At 40.0% G+C, this 26,177-nt stretch overlaps 1 protein-coding gene across 1 annotated transcript in view; it reads right to left on the reverse strand.

Moving 5' to 3' along the window:
* The window catches only part of PTPRG (protein tyrosine phosphatase receptor type G), a 311,473-nt gene that overhangs the window by 181,974 nt on the left and 103,322 nt on the right, over positions 1–26,177 (reverse strand). The window contains exons 2-3 of the mRNA XM_042015311.1: positions 16,538–16,647; positions 4,983–5,162 (exon numbers count right to left, since the gene is read on the reverse strand). Of these exons, the coding sequence (XP_041871245.1) occupies positions 4,983–5,162; positions 16,538–16,553 (196 nt within the window). The 5' untranslated portion in view covers positions 16,554–16,647. The remainder of the gene's footprint in view (positions 1–4,982; positions 5,163–16,537; positions 16,648–26,177) is intronic.

Genomic DNA, 26,177 nt, shown 5'->3' on the forward strand with positions numbered 1-26,177 from the left:
GGGGACCCCTGTGCCCTGTCCCACCTCTACTGCTGGACATGCTGGGTGCCTTCCTTAGTCTCCCCTGCTCCTCCTCCCTGTAAAACAGGGAGAGTCACAACATTTTTGAGACCCACTCATGAGACATCCTCCATAAGAACTGGGTTTTATTACAGTAACTCTGATATTATTATTACATGATTCAATGAGGGTCAGAAAGATCTTCTTTGTATTCTCTTTCCTCCAAAAGCCTTTGTATTTTATGTAACAATAAAAGCCATAGGTTCAAACAGAGGGCAGAATTGTGTGGTAGAAGCCGGTACATGTTACAGGGAGGCCTGTGGTCCAACCAAGAACTGATTCCAGCTTTCAAAAAATTCATTTCTGCTACTCTCACTACAAGGTCACCTCCCTTTCCAGCATCTCCTGTTTTTAATACACACCATTCCTAAAAATTACTCCCTACAAAATTCTTTCTTCTCATCCCTCACAAAACCATTGCTTAAAAACAGAGCTAAAATTTAAATTTTATTTCTGTAAAAGTCATTGCAGACCAGTGCTTGCTGTGTCTAGAATCCTGTGATTGAAGTTGTGGGGTTGGTTTTGGATTTTTTTTTTTCTTTTTTAATGGAAATAGCAAAACCCATAAGGATTTCTCTGTGTTCTTAAGCCAACTGTGTCATCACAATGGGAACATTAATATAAATCCAATTTTATTATGTAAGAAGGAGGATTTTATTCACTGCTGAAAAAACAAAAAAAGCTACATGTGAAATAAAAGTTATTTCTCTCTTGGTGACTCAGTGCAGGTTCTGCTGCAGGCCAGGCTTTGTGCCCTCCCCTGAGGACTGACAGTGAGCTACAGCAGCATCATCTCAGGGGCAATTTTTCCACACAGCTCAATTTTCAACGGTTTGTGTCAAAACCATCTGAATGTTAAATTGTATGAGATGTTCAGATGTTTCTAAACTGCCCCAGCAAAATCATGGGGCTGTTTTCTTCCATGATTTCTGCTTCTTTTGGCACTCCCTTTGCATCCAAGTGCTTTATGTAGGAGGATGGGTGGTGCAGAACCGGCTATAGAATACTGACTGTGTCTGCCAGGGTACTGCTGGTAGTCACTGTCTGCTTACACCAAATCTGTGAGACATAAGTGACTGAAAGTACCACTGCGCTCTACCTCCCTTAAAAAGTTTTCCATGAGTTCAGCAGTATTTTAAATGGTGAGAAATCTCATTCAATTAGTTACAAATTCCATAGATGAAATTGTAGGAGATGAGGAATACAGCAAAGCAGATTTGCAATGCATCTGTTAAAAACCTCTGTGGTGATTCAGTTGCATCTAATAAATATTTGATAGTTCCCAAATAATTTATGGCTCTGTCAGGGGTCATTTCACTTGTTTTAGATGAATAATTAAAAGGATAATTAGGAGGATGTACAATCTGAAGTGTTCATCTAATTGTTCCTTTTACAGTATTTCTTACACTGCTGGGCTGTATGACACGTTCCCATCACCTTCCCAGTTTAGCAGCATGCCCTTACTGCCAGGAGCGTCTCTCCTTTTTCTGTGACCCCTGGTATTCAGGACCGAAATAACCAACCATCACCTTACAGGGCTTTGGGAGCCACTGCTTTAATCCCAGGATTTCTGTAGAGTGCAAGGAGTCAACCCCCAAAGCCACTAATTTAAAATACTATATAATTGAGATTACAAACCCAAACAAAGTGGTGTGCAGCCACCAGAACCACAATTGTGTGATGTCATTTTCAGGTTCAGGGCTGGTGTTGGATGCCCATCACCCCTGTGAGAGCAAGAATAAACCTGGACTCAATGCAGCTCTTCCCCTGCCCTAGCAGAGTGGCTCTGATGGTCAGAACCAGCCAGAGTGATGCACATCACATAGGAAAGATACTTAACAAAAACACATTTCTGGTAGAAATTTTAAGTTTCTCTAAGCAGAAGGTGATTTTAGAAGTTCTTGGTATGAACACAATTAATGCAAGTACAACTGTGAAATGCGTGTATATCCTCCAAGTGATCTCTAGCACTTAATACTATGGCCAGCTACTCTAGTGATGAAATTAAACCCACATTAATGCCTTTGCCAATGTAATTGTGCACAAAAGCATTTCTGGTCAAGACAGAGAATTAAAAAGTCCATTTACATTTTCTAAATGAAACACTGTTTTCTGTACATGGTCTGCCCCTTTACCTGATATGGGGGGGGGACACAAAAAAGAGCAGAACAAATCTAAATAGAATTACCTCTCGGAGCCTAAAAATAACTCATTGTTCTATCATAAAAAAAATTACTAGGTCCTACAGCAATAACAGTAACCCAAGCAACATATTTCCTGCCAGTTAATGAGCATTAAGGTTAAGGGCCTTTGGCTTTCCCAGGGACCCCTGTCTCTTTAAACCAGTCATTAATTGCTGAGAAATGCCCTCTACATCCATCACCATTTCTTAAACAGTTATTTAGTTTACTGTCTCTGTAAGTCTGCAATATGAAGGTCTTGTGTGGCCATCTGCTCCAAGACTCTGCTGCCAAAATGCATCACGATTTATGGCACAGCCGACCTCTATCTTCTACCCACAAGCCAAAACATCCTACTTGGTTTGCTGCTCTACCACTTACCACCTTAAAAATTAATGCCAGGCAAGTTTCTTCAAAAGGTCAGAAAACCAAGAAAAGGAATGGGACTTGATAAAACAAGGGAGGAGTCAGGAGCTCAGCAGGAGAAATCAGGGCTGACAGCAAGGCAAAAAGAGTCTTCACATTACCAGTAAAAGGCCGTAAGTTACCAAGAAAAGTGACAGTTACTGTTGCTCTGAGAAGCAATAACTTGTCAGCAAAAATCCATACCCCAATGGCTGAGGAAATCAAATATAGTAGCAGTGCTAAAATCACCCAGCAGAGAAGACTGAAGGTTCAGCTTTCATTGCCAACTGTGCCAAGACCAGAAAATCTGCTGGCACTTCTCAGTTCAACAGAACAAGGTTCTGGTAATAGTGTGGCCAGCAGGACCTGGGCAGTGACCGTCCCCTTGTACTCGGCACAGGGTTCAGTTTTGGGCCCTTCACTACAAGGACATTGAGAGGCTGGAGTGTGTCCAGAGAAGGGAATGGGAGCTAGGGAAAGGTCTGGAGCACAAGTTTGATGAGGAACCACTGAGGGAGCTGGAGGGGGCTCAGCCTGTGCAAAAGGAGGCTCAGGGGGGACCTGCTTGCTCTCTACAATTCCCTGAAAGGAGGTTGTAGCTAGGTGGAGGTCAGTCTCTTCTCCTAGGTAACAAGTGACAGGACAAAAAGAAATGGCCTCCAGTGTTGCCAGGGGAGGTTTAGATTGAATATTAGAAAGAATTTCAAAAGGGTTGCCAATCAGTGGAAGAGGCTGCCCAGGGAAGTGGTGGAGTCATCATCCCTGTAGGTATTTAAGAGATGTGTAGATGTGGCACATGGGGACATAGTTTAGTGGTGGCCTTGGCAGTGCTGGGTTAATGGCTGGAATCAATGTTCTTAAAGGTCTTTTACAACCTAAATGATTCTATGATTCTAACATGGTTTCCTATTATATATGCAGCAATCTTACTCTTACATGTATGGGACAGCATTAACATCCATCCTCCTTAGAAGATTAGCACCATAACTTTTTCATGGTCTAATTATGTTTATTACTGATTTCCACAAACAGCCTCTCTGACCATAAAGGGCAGGGTGCAAAACACAAGTAGATTAATTAAGCACCAAATTTCCATAGCATTCAACCTTGCCTGAACCTCATGCTGCTACCAAGCACAACAAAGTCAGGATTTCAAAGCAAACAGGAGCACTTCTCAATGAAGCTGGGAAAAAAACCCCAGTAATGCAGCAAAACCCCCAGCTATGCTTGGTGGTGGTTTATGTTAACTGGATTTGCTTTGCAGTGAAAGAAAACAGGCTCACAGTCTGCCACTCCATTTAATCTGAGGGGCAATAGCTCCTGCTAAGATCCTGAACTGCTGGAGCTGGATCTGAGGCACTTGCTGGACTCCAGGCCATGGCTCAGATCTGAAGTGCCCTGGAGTTGATGGGTGTATCTGAGGTCACACTGTGTGCACAGCTGTTCCACCAACTCCAGAGCAGGTACATGCCCTGGGTGCTGCTAACAGACCTCTTAACAGGGGACATGGTACAGAGAGCACTATAGAGATGCATGTCAGATGTTAATAAAGATAAAAATATACTTCAAATAAATAAAATTGAATTAATTAGTGGTTTAATCCAATTCCCTAAAAATACTTGACCTTGTCAAATGAAGAGAGTGGCCTTATAATTTCTGCTTTTTACGTTTTTAGAATTAAAGAGTAATCAAATGCACGTGGCTTTGCATATAAATCAACCTTGACCTTTCGTTGAACTGTTTTGGTAAAAATAAGCAGTACTCGTGCCTGCTCTTTTTTCTCTAAAAGCCAGAACAGACAGAGCAGAAAACGATTCAGTTCAGTGAAGAACACTGTGCTATAATCATATCAGAAACACATTAATAAGCCCCCACTACTCTGAGCAGTTATTGCTCTTTCTTCTCTAAAATCTTCCAATTTCTAAGACTTCCCCTTTCCTTCCCCCTGAGCCCTGCATCTCAGCATTCTTTTGGATTAGGTGTTACAGCCTCCCAAAGCTGATAATTCAAGGTTACACCTTGAAACTCTTACACTGCCTTTTATTCTGAGGAATAACTGACTACTGAGAGAATTAGTTTAGACTGAGAACAAAAAAAAAAAACACCACCAAAAAAAAAGAGCAGCCCTTAAAAAGAAGCCCCTTAAACTCAATCTGCAGAACTAGCTCTGCACAGAATGCAGAGGCAGAGGCAGCTGGCTCCTACTGAAAAATTACATTTAAAAAAAATGCCACAAAACCCAAGCAACAGAACAATGAAAAAGGAGGAGGGTGAAACATGGCTTGAATTTTTAATTGACTGATGGCAGGCTATGGAGACAAGCAGAAGAGAACATACCTGTTTTTCCTGTGTTTTTCATCCAAGTCTTGTTTGAAGATTCATTGTCAAAACCATCCAGCTGCAGCTCTTGATACTCATCTCCAACATGGGCCAGGTGGTCTGTGATGTCTATGGGAGACTGGTGAGAACCCCCACACTTCTCGCTGGAAGTCACCCAATGCTCAGGACCATAGGTACCTGTTAAAAAACACCAATGTCAACATCCCAGTGGCTCAACAGCGTTGGATAAAGTGTGAGGCTAAAGCACTTAAGCTCCCCAGGTAACTCCACCACAGTTACAATTCCCACATTTGAAAGAGGTTAAGACTTGTAAACTTATGAGGAGAATGAAATCCTTTGGCTTTGTGCCGTGTTCCAACTTTGCCTCTAGCAGTAATGAACAATGGCCTTTTTAAAAAACTACTATTCTATAAAATTCTCTGCAGTTCCCAAGCTCCTCTTATGCATATGTTATCAATTACCATGTTGCTACAGGAACTTCCCTAAAGCTCCAGCCTTAATGTATTACTGTATAGTTTATCTTTTCACTGTGGACAAGTTATATTAACAGCCACACATTAACTTGTGTTCTTGCAATACTACGCTTAGATAATATGATCGTTATTAATGAACTTATTTCTTTCGGAGCTTTGAAGCCAGAAAAGATTAAAAGAAAGAATTAAACTAAACGTATGTTAGTAAATTTGAAGAAGACAACAATGGAAAAAAAATTACTCTGGAAGAAGTAAACAGCACAATGACCTGTCAGGAATACACTGTAAATTTATTTTGTTGCTATTCTTACATGAGTTTTCTGGTTTTGGTGAACAATTAAAATAATGTGGAAAAATAAAAGGTCTGAGACAAAGACCTTGTCATCCACACCACATATCAGCCCTAGATGCACTAGAACACCGGGGACCCTCAGCACCACACTTAGAAAGATCAAAAATGAATTTCAAATTTTTCTTATGACCTCCCTCTCCAACCCTTAAATTCTACTAACAGAGACTGAGTTCTTCCTATGAGTGCAAACAGTGGTTTAAGATCCTGAAATAACAGCACAGATTCATTGTAAAGCACTTGTTGCCCGCCGTTCCTGAAGTGCTTTACAGCAGAAATCAGCTACATTATTCTCATGTAAAGACAGGGAAATTGATAGCTGAGAAGGGAAGCAATTTGCCCAGGTTCAACTACCAAAACCAAGTTACAACCCAGAGTTGAACTCTGCTCTCCTGAGAGCCCTGATGTCACACCTCTGAACTACACAGTCAGTAGTAGGTCTATTCAGCAGGAAGACAGCAGGAAATGATGCACCAATGTGCATTTATTACCCTTGCATCTGAGAAGCATATATATCTTCTATTAGTGCCATCCAAACCCAGCAGTTGGGAAGGCCAATTTCTTTGGCCCCTGGGTTTTAATCTGTCTAGTTGCAAAGTGCATTCATGCTCTCTTCTCATGAGCTGATGCAGGACACTTAATCAATAGCAAGATTTAGCTATACTGATCACACACAAATGCTGTCTGGTACTGAAATAAGAAAATTTTACTTTCAAGTACAATTAGGCAAAATTGCAATATCCTCTAAAAATCATTTACATCATCTGCCCAGGTTAAAAATCAGCTTTGTTTATCTCAGGGTTCAATTTATATTGTCAGCAAGAGCTGCTTTCAGTTATTTCCCAATGTACCACAACCAAGGAGAACAGAACTATTAAAACCCCATACACAGGGAAACCAAATGTCTTCCACTCAAACACAGCTATTTTTCTCCAATCAGGATGCTCTTAGTAATTGTTTTGTAGTGAGTTAATTGAAAATTCATATTTACTTTACATATAACCTTGCATCTACCCCAAGAAATTTGGGAATTTGCTTTAAATATTTAGCACTCCACATTATCAAACCTGCAAGCTCTTGTTTTTTGTCTATATTATAAACAAGGGGTGAGCTTTTCAAAAGCACTCTGCCCACAGAGGCTATCACAGTGGTTTCAGCTGTGCATTCAAAAGGAGCTGTGCACTCCAATTTTTTTTGTTTTTTAAGTATTCTGCTGCCAATGAGGAATTTTTCCTTTTTTAAAAAGTAGGCAGATTTATTTTAACAGGGACTGTAGAGTTTCTTCCATGCATCTTGTCTTATTTATTTATTTATTTATGTATAGCCAGCTCTCAACCTGTTTGCAGTGAAAACTGCCTTGTCAAAATGAATAAAATAAGCCATAAGGGTAAACAAACAAACCTCCATGTTGAATTAAAACCTCAAGTGACTTAGGTCCCTGAACTGACTCTTGTTGAAATGTAGTTTTACACAGACCCTTGAAGGCTTTGTTTATTTTTTAAAAAAAAGTCTGCTTTTTTTCCCTTAAATTAATTTAACTTGCTTGAATTAATTTAATAGCAATAACTCTCTTTCTATAAACACAGTAGCTTCACTTGCTTGTAAATCTATAATCTAACAAAATAAAGCCTGGCAGTATCTGCTTTCTTCATGTGAGAGTGTAAGTTTCCATGCATAAAATGTTTCCATACTCATGCTGAATTATTAAAGAAAAAAAAAATCTAATGCAATGAAACTCTCTCAGCAATTCAAAACCTCAACTTAGTGCTGGTGTTGTGACTCCAAGTCCTGACATCACAAATTACAGTCATAAGGCTTAAGCTTTGATTTAGAGGTTCAAGACCTGCTAGTTAAAAACAGCCCAGGATTTTATAAACAGTTGGCTTGCCATTCATTTCTTTCACAAGGTTTTGATATGTAAATGACTACATGCAATATGACCTACGCCATTATGGCAGCAGCTCTAGACAGATACAGAGGCCATGACCCCAACATCTCCATTCCCAGCAGCGCAGATTTGGGGCTGCCTCAGCTTTAACAATGAGCATGGAAAGGAGAAGGTGGGCCAGGAAGGGGAGAGGAAAACTTTTGAGTTTGAAACCAAACTAAATAAATTATATCCCCTACCCAGGAAAAAAAAAAAGGCTCAACAAACTATAAAATGTAATCAAGAATAGTGCAGTGGGATTCACTGATTCAGCCATCAGAAGGGTTCAGGCCCAACTGCCTGTTTTTCCATGGACATTCAAGTGCAGTTTTAATTGAAACTGATCTTCCACTACAGATTTCAAATTAATTCTTCTTCCAAGTGTCTTATGCTCCAGACATCCTTGCTTTGCAAAAAAACCCTATATCATTAGAGGAGGAAATAGAACACTTTTTCCAAGCTTGCAGATATTGATTACCTATTCGTTCCATAAAAGCGCAATTGCCATTCTGCACTGTATAAATCTCTTCAGCGTTAGACACTTTATAAAGTACTGAGAATTATACCATTAATCATTTGCAGTTACACCTGTCTTACTTTATTGAATTCTTTGTTTTTTAGAACTTTAAATAAATGCTTTTAAATAAAAACATGACACTAAATAAAGACTCTGTTTCCCTTAAACCTAGTTAAAAAAAGAAATCCTGTAATTCTGTGTGTGACATTTACCCATCTGAAACAGAGGAACTTACTGCTATTTGTATTTCATTTTTTCCAACAGTAAGCATGGTGGCTTTAATCAAATAAAATTTCGAATGAATTTGAGTTGGCCTTTTAAGGCTGATAAATAATTCGGTTTTCAGAAACCAAGTTAAGAGCCCACAACTGTGTTAATAAATAATACACATGTCCACTGAGATGGTGGGACAACATGCAGGCAAAGGTAAACATCAGACATCCCAACATGGAGCTGGAATATTTGATGCAGGGGCAACACAGAAAGAATGATAACTGATAAGGTTTGGCATCTTCAGGAATTGAAACCAGTGTCCTGCCCCCAGGAAACCATGGGCTTGGGTCCAATAGCTGAAGGCCCACACTGGGGCAGGAGGACTGGATTCACCCCAGATCAGCCAAATGCATGGCAGCAAGAGCAGGGGGTGCTTGGGTTGCAGCCAGGTCTCTGTGGACTTGACCTTTTCTCTGCTGAAATCAGGGACAAAAGGGCCACTGGCTCCCAAGGCTGAAAGGAGAGCTGGGGTCAGGGAGCTCAGCAACACGTGGGGTCTCACACACATTTTAACCCACACTTCAGGCCAGAGATGTTATCATCCATCCTTGTCTGAAATTACCTGATGCTTCCTAGATTCTTTTCTCATGCAAAATCATTCTATCAATGACTGCAGTAACTTTAATAGTTTTTTAATACCCTGTCTGCTCCTGATACATAACCCAAGATTACTTTTTTCTTCTTTTTACTGTACAAAGCAATGAGCAGTCTTCATTAACGAAAAACATTAATGTATTCTGCCAAAACCTAATTAAAGCTTTTATAAAAACTTCCACTTAAAAAAAAAAGATCAAATATATTTGTTTTTCTCCCACAGTCTTTTGCTTAAAACATCTGTTATTAAAAACACTGGCATTTCCTTGATTTTACATAACTTTTTAATTAATGGATGAGCTACTCTGATATAAACTGGTGTGTAACACATATACTTTTACACAGATATAGTTTAACAGACATTAGCAATTTTTGAGTAAAGTGATTTTCACCATTCGTAAGTTGGGAAAGAGGTAGACATATCAACTTTTTTTTTTTTTTTTTTTTTTTTTAAATTTCACTTGTTTTGTAAACATTTTTAAAAAGATGTGACTTTAAATCTCAGGCCTGACATGGAAAGAACTAGTTTAGGGGTTTAAATTTTGCAGGTTTTTTATTATTTGTTGTTCTTGATTCTTTTTTTAACAGAATTACCTCAGACAAATCTTTGTCTGTACTCAATGTCTCTTGACTTTTCATTTTTGAATGAAAATGGTAATCATGATTGCAAAGCAATCAAATCCCCTCATTTCTGCAATTAGCTTGGTCACTTCATGGAGACATCCCATCCCATCATCTTAATATGGGAGAAAATTCCATATTTCTCTTAGGGCAAAATCCAACCAGTTAATAGGGACTGATGGAATGAATTAACATTTCCTCTACAAATAAAAACAGAGGTCCCAGCCTTTGCTTGCACAGCTCTGGAGGGGCAGCCTACAGACTTCAAGGACCACAGCAGATAAGAACCTCTGCAAATTTTACAGGCTCTGGATAAATGGAGATATTTCCCTTTCCATGGACCGGCAGCTGCGACCTGCCCAACCATTCCAGCATTTAGCTGAGCAACTCTACAGTCTGAATCTCTGCCTCCAAGTCTCTGTCCTACTTGAACTGCTCCATCATGAGCCAGATCTCAAGAAACACTGAAATGTCACCACCAGTAAATAAAACCAGTTCCTTTCTTCCGCACAGAGAAAGAACAAGGAAGAGGTGCCCTTGCTCAGCTACAAAGTAATGAACTTCAGTATCAGGCTGGATTTTCAAACAGGAAAAAATTGTTTTAAACAAACAAATATCAGTGAAATTCACTACAGAAGTGAAAGCATCCTTCAGAAATCTCAATCCTGGGGCTCCTCTTTGTTATCTGGGACCAAAAAACCTGAAGCCGTTACTTGATGCCGTAAGATTTCATCATCACTGCCATTTAAAAGGAGCTGTATCAGTAAGTCCAGGAAGGCCCTGGAGAAGGTGCTTATGCCGCGTAAGTAGTGACAGGAGGCAAGGCACACACTGCAGATCCAGACTGGCTGAAAAATCAGCCTCTTTTTACCTTCTCCTCTCACCTCCAATCCCCTCCTGGGAAGCAGAAGTCAAGTGAAATCTGTAGGATGAAACCTAAAGACTGCATTTAGGTACAAGGCTGAAAGTAATTATCTGAATGACATATCCCTTGCTGATTGATTTAGCATGAGGCTGCAGAGGTAAAGGTATAAAAATCCCTGAAAGCCTTGATAAAAATCAGTAGCATCTTTCAGGGGTCTTCCCATTGCAAAGAAAGCAACCAGGTTGTTAAATCATTATATTAGGGGGAAAAGTTGCTGAAATTATACTGTCTTGCTCTAAAATGATGGCATACCAAAATCAAAGCGATGGAGACGGAGAGCCTGTAGTTAAGAGTTCACAGTGCTGCTTTGAACAAAGATTTCCTGCCCTGGGGAAAAAGGGCTTTTCATTTTATTATTCTCTATCATTACTCTGTTTAACATGAGACACTCGTGCTTGCAGAAAATTCCAATTACTGCTTGAAAAATGAGACCGAATACCAAGAGCAGGATCCTGAAGAGCTTGCTGAGACCCAAACAGGTCTCAGCATTACCCAACCTGCAAGCTCAACACAGGGAGGGTGTGCAAGGCATGGGAGAGGCATAAACACCCTGGGACAGTTTTCCGAGAAGTCAAAAAATCTGAAAGAAACTTTCCCCAAGAACAACCTCTGATAAGGCATATCTTAACTTGTTGGAACAAACAGAATACAGGAAGATGGAACAAAAAGCAGTTGGATTTAGATAACCTTTGAGCCACCACCAGGAGCAGCACAGAAGCACTGATGCCTCTACAGCTACAGCACTGCCCAGCCATGGGGCTGTGGAAGGAAAGCGGATCTTCAAAACTGCTTGTGTCAGTGATACTGTCACACTGCCAAAAAGTGGCAGATGCAAAGAAAGGCTTTAAATCTAAATATAAACTATCTTATAATGTCTGCAGCTTTTAAACTGAAAGACAGAGTGACGTGCATGTTCTCCTTAAACTTTCATATCCACAGATGCTACAGTTATTGCTGGATTCTTTAATTAAACTTCCTAACCTTCAATTACCTTTGGTGAAATTTTTAATGTATCTTTTCAACCTTTGTATTCCTTAGTGAACTATTCTCTATTACACAGTCACAAACACGGTGTTTTTTTAATATATATCACCCCCCCCCATATACAGACTTTCTGCATACCAGTCTTGTTCCTCAAAAAACTATGAAGCTGCCATGAATCTTGTATGAAGCTCACACTGTACCTATCAACCTGCCAGTGGCAAAAACGTATGATAAATATCCAACACTAGGTAACACCAGGACCTTAAGACTAATGTTGCAGGCAGCTCACAAAAAAGTGGAATAAGTGTAATTACTAAAACAAGCTTTTTCCATAAACATTTTGAGTTTTAGCATTTGTGAGCTGAATAATTTACCACCACACAAAAGTGAAAATGGTACTAAGTTTAGCTGTGCTGGCAAAATAGTTTGGGGCTTTTTCAGGGGTGTCTCACACAATAAACTCTAGACAGACTTGCCTAATGACCTGTTGAATTTTATAACTAAAATTTCAAAATTATTTATACTGAGCACAGAGCACAACAATATCAATGAAATCATTATGCAGAACTCACTGAGTGGGAGGATAAATTGTGGTATTGAAAGTGTCTGCTGGTGGCAAGTGACTTGAGACAATGTATATCTACATCCTCTGTTTTTTATAATTTTCTACATTTTTAATAAATGTACCTGACATCTCACACCATTCATTTCATAACTGTCAGAGGCCTTTTAAAAACTGCTCACCCTGAGCTGCATATAATAAATGAGGTGATAACTTACAATATAAGGAAAAAACAGGAGATTAATTTATATGAAGGCATCGTAAATTAAATTTCTTCTATTCCTACACTAGTTCAGTAAAGCCCCATGAAGACTAGAGATAGACGTAAAAATAGATTTTTTCCTAAATGTAATTTTAAAAAGCATAAATCCCAATGGAAATTACAGATTGGAGATGTATTATGAATCAATGCAGCAGCTCAGTGTGTTGTTGGGAGGAAGACATATATTTCAGTAATGGGTGCCTGGACAGGGAATGGGTGCCTTGAAGAGATCACATCCAGGACAGGTTTCTCTGGAGAAGGGTCTCCGTTGTCCACTATCCTTTTTTTCATTTACAGGGCAACAGCTGTATAATGATGGACCTTCACAGGAGGGATATTTATATCGATGTAGTGCTCCAATGCAGCAAAAGGAAGAGAGGCTCCATTCTTCCAAACCTCACTAGTAAGCAGCTGCTGCCTCAAAAAGCTTAAACTGAACAATGTAAGACAAACACAGTACAAAACATCTCAAACTTGAACAGATGCAGCCCCCTGGGCTAAGCTCCCCTTCTCTGTAACACCTTGCTTCATGCTTTCTTCTCCAAGGCCATCTTCCAGAGCTGGCGCTAACACACCAGAAAGGTGATCAACCTTCCCATGAGAAAGAAAAGAAACGCCATTTCTTCCAGAGAGCAAAGATGAAAGAAGAAATGAGTCTGGTGTTTCATAGAATTAAACATATGAAAAAGCACAAGCTCATATAATGTTGATGTAAACTGTAGTTCCATCTGTGCTACTCCAAGGACAAAGCACAGCATGAACAAAGCTCTGAGAAAATAAATCTGAGCAAACAAGATGAAGAAACTGGGCAAGAAACTTTTTGTTGGATGCAGATGGAGGCTTTGGGGGCTTCATGAGATTTCATTGAAAGAAAAGGAAGGAAGAGGACCTGAATTTGGCTGGGTGCTAGTTACAGCCACCCTTGCCGAAACCCAAAACAGGCAAAAGCCAGGAAGACAAGCAGCCAGCTTGCCACTCTGTGCCTGTGACCTTACCACCATACTACAGGTGAAATTTCCCACAGGATCTGGAGTTGAAACTGGGCAGCAGCTTGGGAGCATTAGCTGAGCTGAAACTGTGGGACAGACCTCAGGCTGCAGGAGTAGTGAGGCAAGAAGAAAACCTGCAGAAACAGACGTGATGGGCTCAGGAAACCTTTTATGGTTTTTAAACCAGAGATCATGGGTTGTTTGAGGGCTTGAATGAGACCCTGCTGAAGCATCAATGTTCCTGTGCTGCTGAACCTGCCCAGGGGCTCAAACATGAACACTGAATGACAGTGACAGTAATAAGCCATGACATTTATGTCAGGAAATCTAAAATTCCCATCTTGCTTCTCTGTCTTCTTCCTACCACCAGGAGCTGCACGCTCCATTTCACTCCCTTCCTTTTTAAGTTCACCTGTCTTATCAGAGCAGCTGCAAGGATTGTTTAGAACTTGAAGAGAGCAACGGAAATAAAAAGCTGTGCAGGACTCAACTGTCCCACTACACACCCTGGCGCCTGCAAACACATTTAGAAAAAAAACAGTTCCAGTTATTTCTCAAAGCACCAGAGTTGAATCCTATTACTTCTCACACGTACCCTTAATAGGCTTGATCTCACCAAAGAAACTGCTAACGTAAATGATGCCTCACTGTAACTTAATTACCTCCAATTTGGGTGGGTACAGGAACAGAAAGTACCTTTTCTTGATTCCCATCTGTTCCTTGTAACTAACCAAAGAAGCCCTCCCCAGAGCTCTGTCTCTGAAAGCCAGAATGAAAAAAAAAAGAAAATAGGAGGAAAGACAGGAAAAAATTGTATATTTTTATTGAATTTTTGCAGGATGCAAGTTAATAAAACACCCACAGAGAGCACAGAGCAATACAGAAAGGGAATAAAGGGAGGGAGGGCTGATATCAATAAAGCCTATCCAGAGGCACTGCTGAAAAGTACTCATCATTTCAAAAGAAACCTACTACAAAAATGATTCTCACTTGTTGCTTTTGCTCAGGTTTAACATTTACAAAAAACAGAAGTGTTCTAAGCAGAGGATGGATTTAAAAAATAAAGCCAGGAAGATAAAATTATCTGTTGTTGAAACATGTCACCCTCAGCTTTTCAAAACCCCTTGTTGATCCTAACCTGACCAGAGACAGCCACCAGATTGGGACCTTACAGTGTAATTACATCACAGAAAACACTGCAGTCCCCCAAATCACTCATCAAATCTTGACAAATACTGGCTTTACCATGGTATTTCCTTTTTAGGTGAAAATCAACTTTTGCCCAACTAAGTTCTTAATGGCATCTCTGTTCCAACAGTCTTCTCAATCCAGCTGTCCTCTTCACTAATATGCACCAGTAAAATAGCTCCCAGGAGAGTTTCTGGGAGATTGCCAGCTTCTATGTAATGACACATCGTGAACCCTGGCCTCAACTTCTATTAACATTCAGTCTATGTTTCTACCATTAATTTAAGAGGAATGAATAGGTCGACAATAAGCAGCCATAGTGTCCAGCCTGAGGTACTCCATCAGAAGGCACTGTTTCTGAGGCTAACAGAGAACATTTACAACCGGTTTTCTCATTTTTTTTCTATATCTGTCTTTTTCAGTATGTTACACTAAATGGCTTAAACTATTCCAAACCAGCTTTAGTTTTCCAAATAGGAAAGTCCAGAGTTAGGAAAAAACAAACAAACCCACCAAAAAATCCCTCAAAAAACTAAACAAAGCAAAAAAACCCAACAAACCAGTCATGAAAAGGACCTAATGTTCCTAATGTGGATCTTATTCACTTGTACCCCTTCTCTCCAGATTAGTTTTAGGTAGTAACCAGTCAGTGCTGGAGGAGGGCACTGGCAGCAGCCCCTCTCCTGCCCCACAGCCTTGCCCAGCCAGGACAGGCAGAGCCCTTTCCCTCCTGCCAGCACTTCCCTTTGGCAGTGAAATGCACACAAACACCTGAGCAGCTGCTGTGGGGGAAAACCAGCTGCTGCAGAGCGCTGGCAGCGAAGACCTGCTGTGATGGATGGAGTCGGAGTGAGTGCTGCAGGAGATTCACTCCCACAGTACCTGTGGTGCACATTCAAACACTGAGTTAAATAAAAAACCCCAAAAGATACCCTAGCTGGGATAAAAGTTCTTTCCTCCAGCACTGCATGAACCATTCATTTAGGGAAGGTCAACCCAGAGTGCAGCTTGCAGGCTTTAGGGTGCAGCTGTTCCCAGGATGAATTTTTCCCAGGGCAATGTAAGGGCATCACCTGTTCCTCCACCTCACTGCCTGCAGCTCCCACAGCTCCCGTTGCCTCCTATGGGAGCATCTTCCCTTGCTGCCACCAAGGATGCTTGGAAGCAAGGCAGGTGTTTCTACACCCCTCCCTGTCCAGTGTGGCGAAGGCAGCAGCCAGCTCTGAACACAACTCCCTGTGCTCTTTAGTCACAGCAGTGTTTGGGCAGCCCATGGTGACATATACCCTAAAATGGAATCTGGCATGTATCACTTAAGTGTGAAATCTGTAAGATATTGGTTTTATATGGTGTCTGCAGAGCACATTAGAAGACCATCATCATGTCTTTTCAAGACAGCCATGATTATTCAGGCTGTTACTTTATCTCACCGGCGCTTTTGAAAAACTATTCAATATTAGTAAACTCTCACTAAAAGCAATATTTTGGTTGAGGGACTAATCTTCCTATCAGTACAAAGCCATACCTGGGCTTATCTACATTACCAATTCCCTGCTGATTGAATGGATTCATTAACAACACAATCTCTGGTGACTGAAATGAAGTCTCATTCTTCGTATCACCAGTGCCTTGCTGTTTGCTTTTCCTTCACAGTATGCACACAAGTAATTAACTTACTATGCTCCGCTAGCTCCTGACACATTACTTGGCATAGAAAAATTCACCAGCAGGTAGTTAAGCATGCAAAATATTTTCAGTCAAATGAACTTCATAACAAAGCTCTACTCAGGGAAAATGCAGCTCTTTCCAATACAATGCTAACAGACAGCACACGGCCCATCCCAGCAGGAGCTTCTTGAGAGGTAACAAAAAAATGTATAATTCTTACCACTTTTGCTCAACATGTAGAAAATTTCTTCAGGGGGGAAAACTGGCAAGCAGTGGATGCTCACTGAAAGGACGAACTTGGAGATCAACCTGTGTGGCCCTTGTGGAAGCCTGATGTAACAAGGACAGACACGGGATTCACATGGTATAAAAGAAAATGGGAAAAAAACCCAAACAAAGCAAATAGGAGATTCATTTCAATGCAGCATAGCTGAGATTACAGGTGTCTGGAAGTATGGAAGAACAGCACATTTTGACTTTTACAGCAACTTTTTAAAAAAGGTTAACTGCTATTTAAAGCATGAATGCTTTTAAGTAATGGCAGGGAAAACTCCCTAAATAAAAAAATGAAATTTATTGTATGCCCCACCTAATGACTCCACTGAGGAACACAAAATATTTAAGCTATCTGAGTAATATCAAGAAGTAAAACTGGAGTAAAGTTACTGCTGTAACATACTGCTGCATGTTAAGGTACAAAGAGATGGTGACTTAGGATGGAAGCAGTGCAGGGATGCTGGGCTGACCCCAGTGCAGACTGGTGTCACTGATGTGACAAGATTGGCACTGAGTTTGATAACACCAGGACTTTCCCTCAAGAATATAAAGATATCACAACCTTGTGGGGCTCTCCTCTGATTTGAACATGCCCTAAACTATGATTTTAATCACCACAATATTTTTCTAGTACCAGAGGCTGGGAAGCATGGGATCCTCACACCACACTGCTGCAGTCCAGCCAGTGCTGTACAGAACAACATCACTTGCTCTATACTCTCCTGGTCCTTCCTTTAAGCCAATTGTAGCTAAAACTCCAAAATATATGCAAAAGTACTTGACAAAAACCCAGAAACTTGGTTGGATAAAGACCCATTCACAGTATTTTTCATCTCAACTTTGACCTTTCATGAGAAGTTCTTGTTCAGAAATTCTATGACTGTATTGACCTAAAACACTGGAAATTGTGACCTTGAAGTTTCCTTCTACATAAGGAAAAAAATCCTTAAAAATCCTTCTGAAGTCCTGGAAAATGAAACTGTTCTTTTGCTCAGTTTTTTCCAGAAGACATTTGTTTCTTTCCCCTTCACATGCCACAAGGCATGTACCTTTGCCAAAATCAGACTGTTGTTTCGACTCACTCGGTCACAAAAGTTAGTTTCTCATGTTCCATCACAGCAATTTTTGCTTGTAACAAAAGAAATAGATCTGCGGAGGACAGAACTCACTGTGATTTGTGTATTATCATTTTCCTCTATTCCTGCACTGCTTTCAACTTGGCTCATTTAAATATAGCTCCTGTCATACCCATCATTTTCTGTTCACCTGTTATGCAAAACCGCACACTCCATCAGAGCAGCCTTCACTGCATAGTTTGTACAGATTCTCTACTCCAGGCCCGAAATCCTTATTCATTTACAAACTAGATGTTCCTTGAACAGTATTTCCAGTTGCTTACCTGGCATATTAATGCACAGAATAGAAACCAGATTTTGTTTTTTCTGATTTTCATAAAAAATAAATTATCTCACTTAACCCCTGGCATCCTTGATAGTTACCTAGGTCTGTAAACAGTTCACTTGATCAAGGAAACCCTTGTTATATTTGCAAAAGGCTGTTGAAGCTTGCTTTGTTGAAGGGGAAGGAATCTCAGGTTTTGTTTGGTTTTCCACACAATATCAGTAAAAACTAACAGGTTTTTATGCCAGAAGAAACAGTTGGATAACACATACTGACATGACAAGCATGAGTCACTACACTTCATAAAGTCACCTCTCAGAGCCTTAAAAACAGTTTTCACTCTGTTCAGAAAGGTATTAAGTACTGAAGAACTCCTTGAGTAGTCTTTGTGTGTGGCTTTTTCATTATGTTTTTTAAAGGTTGTTCCCATGTTTAATTGCTCTCCAAGTTTCAATCTGCAGCTTACTTCTTATACCAGCTCACCAGGTGTCCAGCCCAGTCCTTATTTGCCCTCCAGCGGCAGAATGCAAGCAACCTTCAGGACACAGCATCTTCCCTTGATGGAGATGCAGACTTCTCAATTCAGACACCTGAAGAGAGTCTTGATCAGTAAAGGCAGTCGTGCTGAACAACTTTTCTCCTGAGGGAAGGTCACACACTGCCCAGAACTATCATTCAGAGAAGCCAGCCAGGCTGGAGATTCTATTCAGAACACTGAATAGACCCAAACAGAGCCCTCCACTGCCTTAATCAGAGGATATTCCTTGGATTAGAGATGTATAAAGAAAGGAATCCTGTCTCTCCTAAATCACAGATATCCTCCAAAAGTCTAGAAATCTTCTTTCAGCTCTGATGGAATTTGTCAATGGGCTTGCAGCATCCAAAAAGCAATGGAGGGGGGAAACAGATCAACAGATCCAGCCTAAGTACCACACACAAATATTCAATAAAGTTTGGGGTTTTTTCCTTCAGGTCAACCCTTAATAGTTTCATCTACAAAAATCCAGATGCCAACTGGCTTACTGTGACAACAAGATCAATTCCTACTATGCTGAACAATGTACCGTTGCACTTGTCTGTATTCCTGTGGTATCTATGACCTTACACTGAATCCAGGAGGAGCCTTTTGAGGAGCAGACTGACTTCCTGGTTTTATTTTGCTCAAAGTAAAATACAAAATAGACTTCAATCCATGACTAGCATTTCTTTCTAGTACAAATGTATAGGAAAAAGTTAGGAGTATTCCAAGTATTTTAAGGCAATCGCAGAAGCAGTATTTGGGAACAAGGACCAAAAGATATAATTAAATCCAACCTTCCTAATTACAGAGCATGTCTTAAGAAATTTAATGACTTTATTAAGGCCATAATTGGTGGACTCAAGAGACTGAAGTCTTGGCTTCATGAGAATGACTTATGTCCAGCATTTTAAACTAGAAACTTTCCAGGCTCTGTGGTTTCAGAGGAAAATTTGGAAACACACACACAAATAAAAGGTCCATGAGCCAGAAGGTAAATGAGTACCTTAAAATTACTATCTCTTTTCAATCTCCCCTAATTTGTTTTGGTCGGTCTCATTCCCTTTGAGCAACTGATCCTGGCAGTACTCCAGAGTACCCGACTTTACTGACAAATACGAAAAAGAATCTAATGCCAGGGGAAATAATAAAAAAATCCAAACCCATCAATACCAGAAGCTGGGCTAAAACACATGGATTCTACTCAGGTGTCCAAGGGCCTAACACCCTTCAGTGCTTGGCTTGGAGCCACTTACATTGTCTTATAAGCAAAACAATGAAAATCCATGGATTGCTATTTATCTCAGAATGGGGGGGTGACACCTACACTCTAGATGACGCCTATATACTTCATAATATCTAGCAATAAAAAAGGTGGTGGGGTTTTTTCTTAAAACCAGATTTATTTGTATCTTTTCCAGGCTTTTTTTTAATGACTGCTTTTGAAGCACATACAGCAAGTGCTGTGTCTTCCTCAGTTGCAATGTCCTGTACAAGCCCCTGCTCTCAGAAACACAACCTGGTGCACACTTTTGGGAGGAGATTATTTTCTAAGGGATGGAAGCTGATGCAAATAGTAAAACTTTGTGAGAATGGTTGCATCAATGCTTTTATGTCTCCTTTTAACTATCAGTGACTGATACTAGCTGTCTTTTACTTCTGGTCTCACTAGTCTTCTCAGGTTTTCACAGTTGCAAAAAAGCAGGCAGGGCTTATTCTGAAGTAAATTCTGGATGTAACCACTTATAACTCCACTAACACAGAGAAGCTAGTAAATCAGTAGTAGAAGTTTATTAATTTAAGAGTTATTGAGACACATCTTATTGATCTTTACTCACAGCCTCCAGAGTTTACCTCACAGCTCCAGTTTATGCCTCGATTAAGTGGTTCAGAGAAGCCTAGCATTTTAAAGCATGCATATCATGTAGCATAATGCTCCTGGTATGATGACTTGCAAACTAAGCTGTGGATTTATTGCCCTAGAATAGACTTCTGTTTTACTCACCCCAGGCAGCCAGCACATAGACTCCTAAGCAAAGCCTGCAGCTTGGAGCTTGGATGTAAGATGCAAAGAGCTGACCCAGCCAACAGTGGTCTCGCACCCAGCTTTAGCTCACTCGTGTAGCCACACAATATCAGTTTACTAGAGATTAGTTTCCATTTTCAGCATTCAGATATTTTGGGGAATATTTCTTTTTATAGGCTCTGATTCAAAAAAGTACTTAAGCACATGCTTTACTTTAAATAGCTAAATAATCCAATGTCTTTTCAGCAAATGTTTAATTGTGTGAATAGTTCCAGTTCAAGGGCTCCTCATATCTTGGACACTGAGCACTCACTTGTGTGCTTTATCCATTGCACAGATATAATATCATTCATGGGCTTCACATTATGTATTTACTTAAGTGCTTTGCTAAACAAGGTCCTAAAGCAAACATGCCACAGACAGAGTTTATTTAATCATGCTTCTACAAATTCAGTTCTAAACTGTGAAGAATTTTTAAAAGGAAAACTAAGTAACCATAGGATTTACTTCAATTTCTCTCACATCTCTACCTTGATTTAGCCCTGACTACGATTGTGGAAACATGGTTCAACAATGCACTAGGATAAATTTTCTCAACCCATATGAGAGGATGTGTTTGCTTCTAAAATGAAAACAAACAAAGAAACAAACCAACCTAAAAAAAAAATATTGTGTGTTAAAACTACCCCTGCAGGGGCTTTTCCTCTCAGCCCATATGTCACACAGAGCTATGGTCCTGCACAGGGGCTGCAGCCACACATTGGGAAGAAAAAAGGATCACCTTGGATGGGGAAATTGCCTCTCTGTTTACAGCATTCCCAATCCTATTATGCATTTCATCTCCAAAAGATGATCTTTAATTATAAAAATATGACCAAAGTGTTCTAGCAGGTCTTTTAATGTGATTTTTCCCCCCAGTCAGCAATACTTGGAACAGACTTTCAAGTTCCTCTCCCCTAACCACTGCTTTTTACATGGAAGCTGGTGAATTTTCCTCTCATTAGAAGACTCCAGCAGCTGTGGCTTAAAGGAAAACAACAAATACTCTGAGACCAAGACCAAAACTCCCAGACCTGGCAGTGCTGCCTCACCCCTTTGGGCCATTTCTATTCCAAGCTGCTCCCCACTGAACCACACAGTGCAGGGCTCCTTTCTACTTTGGTAGCTACTGCTTCAGATGTTTCAAAATATGGTAGTTTAAATTATTAGAAAAAGGAATGCAAAAAATCTCCCAACCTACCAAAAGCCAGTTCTCAAAATTTATTAGATTAAAAGGCTAAGAATGAAATTCACGCTTTACAGGTATCTGCCCTCAGAGCAGGACATCTCCCTTGCCTGACATTAAGTCATTATTTCAGATCGAAGTCCCAGCTCCAGCCCTACAGGTAAAGCAAGTTTATGTCCTGTAGTAGCCAGAGAAGACAAATTAAAGAGGGTAAAAAATGTAAAGAGAACCAGATGTACCTGAGAACTGAAAGAAACTAAAACTACCTTAAAAGGATAAAGCTCTTCTGACCAGTCGCTGTAAAACATGTAATGAATTTAGACACTTCTTTTTCAAAGGAAGAAAGCTATTTGATGAGATAAGTGTATTATTAAGATAGAGCATTATAACTACAGTGTAGAAAACTGCTCATTAGTTGGGGCTTAATTGCTCTTACAGTTGGTGAAGAAGCAGTAATTACTATACCCAAAAAAGATCTATATTTAGAGATTATTGACTTTTATGCATGGAACAAGAATACTACCTTGATATTAAACAAAAAATTTAGCCAGAATACATCCAGTGTCATCCCACTGGAACTGAACACCAATAGTGGTATAACTCTCTGTGAAACGAAAAAAGAAGTATTGATAATAGCGAGGAATGCAATTGTACGTTATTCTAAAACAGGGCTTCGATATTACAGTTATTTATTCACTGTGGTCTTACTGGTTGCCTGTTTTGTTTATAGAAATTTACCATGTACTATCTTCATAAAATAATTGCTATTCAATGTGCACAGTAAAGAGAAGACATTAGAGATCTGGCTGTGTGTTTTTCCATTCTAATCTGTATGACAATATATTAATTCAGTTTTTAACACAGGAGTCCTTACAGCTGAATGTCCTGAACTTTCTTTGCCAGGTTACACATGCAAACATTTACAGAGAAGCAGTATCTCTGCTCCTGTGGCTGCCCATCCGACACAGATCCTAAAGGGATTCCCAGTGCCTGTAGGAGTTCTAGGACATTTTGGTGACATTAGAGAGGATTACCAGAGACTGAAAAATTTTCAACCCTCATAAGCAGTCTGTACTTCTTCACAAGGATATTTAAAGAGTCTCTTAAAAGGTACCTTCTTAACTGATACACAAATAAAATCTGAATGAAAGCACTGAGCTAGGAAAGGCTTCACACTGAAATGCTCCCATTTCAGCTCTGCCACAGTTCAGGATGAATGGGTCCATGTTCCCACACTAACAGGGTTTTTTTGCCAGATTCACATGACACAACACATCTTCAAGTGGTAAACAGCTGCATGCTTTGGAGTCTGCAAGGTACAAGACAGGGCCAAGTCAGTCCTCCCTTGCAGGCTTCCAAGGATGTGGGTAATCACTGCAGCCTCATCTCAGAGCCGAGAGCTTCCCTCACCAATGTCACAAGAACATAAAGCTTTAACAGAGTGCCCCAACGACTCCTGTCCCAAACAGCACCCAGGTTCACTAATGCTAAAAAACATAAAAGGAAAATTCCTTTGGATTTATCCTCAGCATCTGGGTGGGATCTGCAGCACCCACATAAAGTACAACCAATTTGGTGATACGTTTATCACCTCATTCTCTCATAAATCATAGCTATGAAACAAATAATGTCAGGACAGCCGAGGTTAGAAACAATAAAAGACTTTTGGGCCAGTTTTTATTTCATTTGACTGTATTTCAAGATAATGATACCTCTTTAACTATGGGAACATGCTCCATCTGTTCTCCAGAGCCTCTATGGGCTTGCAATTTCCTTACATGTGCAATTCCAGATGTTAATGGGGACCCTGGAAGGCCCCTAAGACTCAGGTTCCTTGCTCCGGCTCCCTCAACAGCACAGAGGAAGCCTACAACAGCAGTGAAGGCTGCATCCAGCCCCAAGCACCACACAAAAAGATTTAAATGAGATTTTAGTGGCACAGAGGGTCTTTTGCAAATCCTCACTTTGTGTGAGCAGGTGAGATTTGCAGCATTCTGGCATTCCAAGCCTGAGTGATCAGGGAGGGTCTTCTAAGTGCCAATGCATCAAGCCCAGATCTACAGCACTCTTGTTTTTCTGCAGCATCTGTAACCAGAATAGCCTCACAAGCATGGCCCAAGGTTCTGTCCCACATGGAAGTACATAAATATGTTTTTTGGAACTCTGAAACTCATGTGAACACGATCTCTCTGAGCAGTTTTTGGGAGCTGACACCACACAAGTAGTTGGCTTTTCTGTTTTATAAAGCTCGCATATATTTTTATCAATTAAAAACAATTTTCAAGAAAAATGAAATGTTGGAGATTTCCCCTGTGATGATATATGAAAAGGCATAAATATATATACCTTAAATATCATTAAAATATTTTTGATGTAGATTTTAAAATCCCTGCAATGAAAAAAAAAACCAAACCTCTGATGTACAAAACTATGAATTTCAAATTCTGGAAGATCATTCTGTGACAATTACTAATCCCTTTCTATCACCCAGATAAACTTAAGGGAAGAATATTCCAAAGGAAGAGATAAATGTAAGGTAATGTGCTATTCTGCTTTTACAAACTAGGAAGCTTTCCTAGCTAGATTCAGCATCTACACTTGCACAGAAGTAAATTGCAGTCCAAACAGATTATATCACTTTCAACTTCATATTGCTTGCACTAATCACACTTAGTCCATTACGTTTATAGAATTTTTTTTTTTAACAGGATCACCATTAATAGCATAGCAGGTCAAGTATTATTCTGAATTTAAGTAAAATCTGTTCATCATTATGGTCATTAGCTAATGGTTTTATCTACCTGTGGGACCATAGTAAACATTAAAATTCAATCTACTTAACATTTACTGCTCATAAAAAAAAAAAAAGCAGCATAATTTCCTTGCTACAATAACAAACTCTAAGGGTCACAAAACTCTTGAGAACCAGGTTTAAAAAAACAAACAAACAAAACCCACTACAGTTTGAAGACTAGTGAAGAACTGAAGAAAGGATGTCAACATACACAGGATCTCCTATATGGGCTGTGTGCCTAATCCTGCAGCTTCTAATTTTCCTGCTGCTGTAAAGGCCATAAGGCTGCAGGGTTTCAGTCTTTTTGAGCTGTACACTGCAAACACCTCCCCAGGTGGGTGTACAGCCCAGTAATTGCAGATTTAAACTGTTTGAAAATTGGTTTTCTTTTCTTAGATATCATTCATGCACTCCTTATGAAAACCCTTGGATACCCAAGGGTGCACAATCCCGAACCTGGGCAGGTAACTGAGGGTGTGCTCTGTGCATGTCCTGCACTGCAGGACAGACCCCAGCACACACAACTGTTCTGGGGACAGCCACCACCTCTGAAACAGCTGTGTGATAACCTTTGTTTTCCCAGCAATATATTTGCATCATTAATCAAGCTCTGGTAAGTGCATTCTTTTTACCTACATTGATTTTCTTTCAAAGCTCCCTTTGTCAGCTGATTTGCTAAGTGCTAGAGGACTGCACATCTTGCTGACTGGTGCTCCCCTGTGTATTCATTCTCCTCACAGGTTCCCCTGCAGAACTACCACAATTTCACTGATTATTTTTCAGTAGACACTTTGTTAGACTACTTATAAACATACTGACCTAATTGCTTTTAATTATTCCAGTGGAGTCTTGCTTTTACAGTGGCTATTTCCTCCCACACAAAAGGAGAAATACTACTGTGAGAAGCATTGAAAAATCCATAGCCTGGGCTTCTCTCTGAAGCCTAAATCAATCAGAAGTTTAATGCACACTGTAAATGTTTATGTGCACGTGTATATATTGTACATGTATGCATGCATTATATAGGCCTGTTTTACATCCATATATCACATAAGCCAAATGGGGCTAAGGAGACTGCAAACCTCATTTAATTCCCAGTTTTGCAGACAAAAGTGTTTTCTTAACGGCTCTGTGAAGGATCCAGGCAAATTTGGTGTTTTCACATTCATTCCTGGCACATGCTTAGAAAATTGTTTAAATTTTAGATATCCACCAAGCCTGTTCATAGCCACATACATATTTCTGCAGGCTGTCCATATTAGCAAAGCTGCTGGAAATAAATCAAAGGTAAAAATATACAGAAAGCCATTTACTCTGCATCTACCCTTTAGCAGACAAACTATCTTCAGCCACCATAAAACCTGCAAAATATCTCCTGTGAACATCAGGATGGGTTCGACTGTTAATCTAAGTGAATGTCTTTACTGGAAACAGTTTACCAGCGAAGTGAAAAAGATATGCAGTTCAATAGGGAAATCCATGAGGGACAAAACAAGAAAGAGATGATACATGGAAGTCTGTCCCAAACACACTCCAGAGTTAACAGCAAGGAGAACTCTCAGTATATTTGGAACTACCATTAAAAATTTCATTTTTTCTTGGTAGAAAAGAAAATAAAAGA

Source organism: Corvus kubaryi, unplaced genomic scaffold, assembly GCF_017639235.1.
Source record: "Corvus kubaryi isolate FWS band 111438036 unplaced genomic scaffold, C.kubaryi_AGA036_p1.0 136, whole genome shotgun sequence".
Lineage (NCBI taxonomy): Eukaryota > Metazoa > Chordata > Aves > Passeriformes > Corvidae > Corvus > Corvus kubaryi.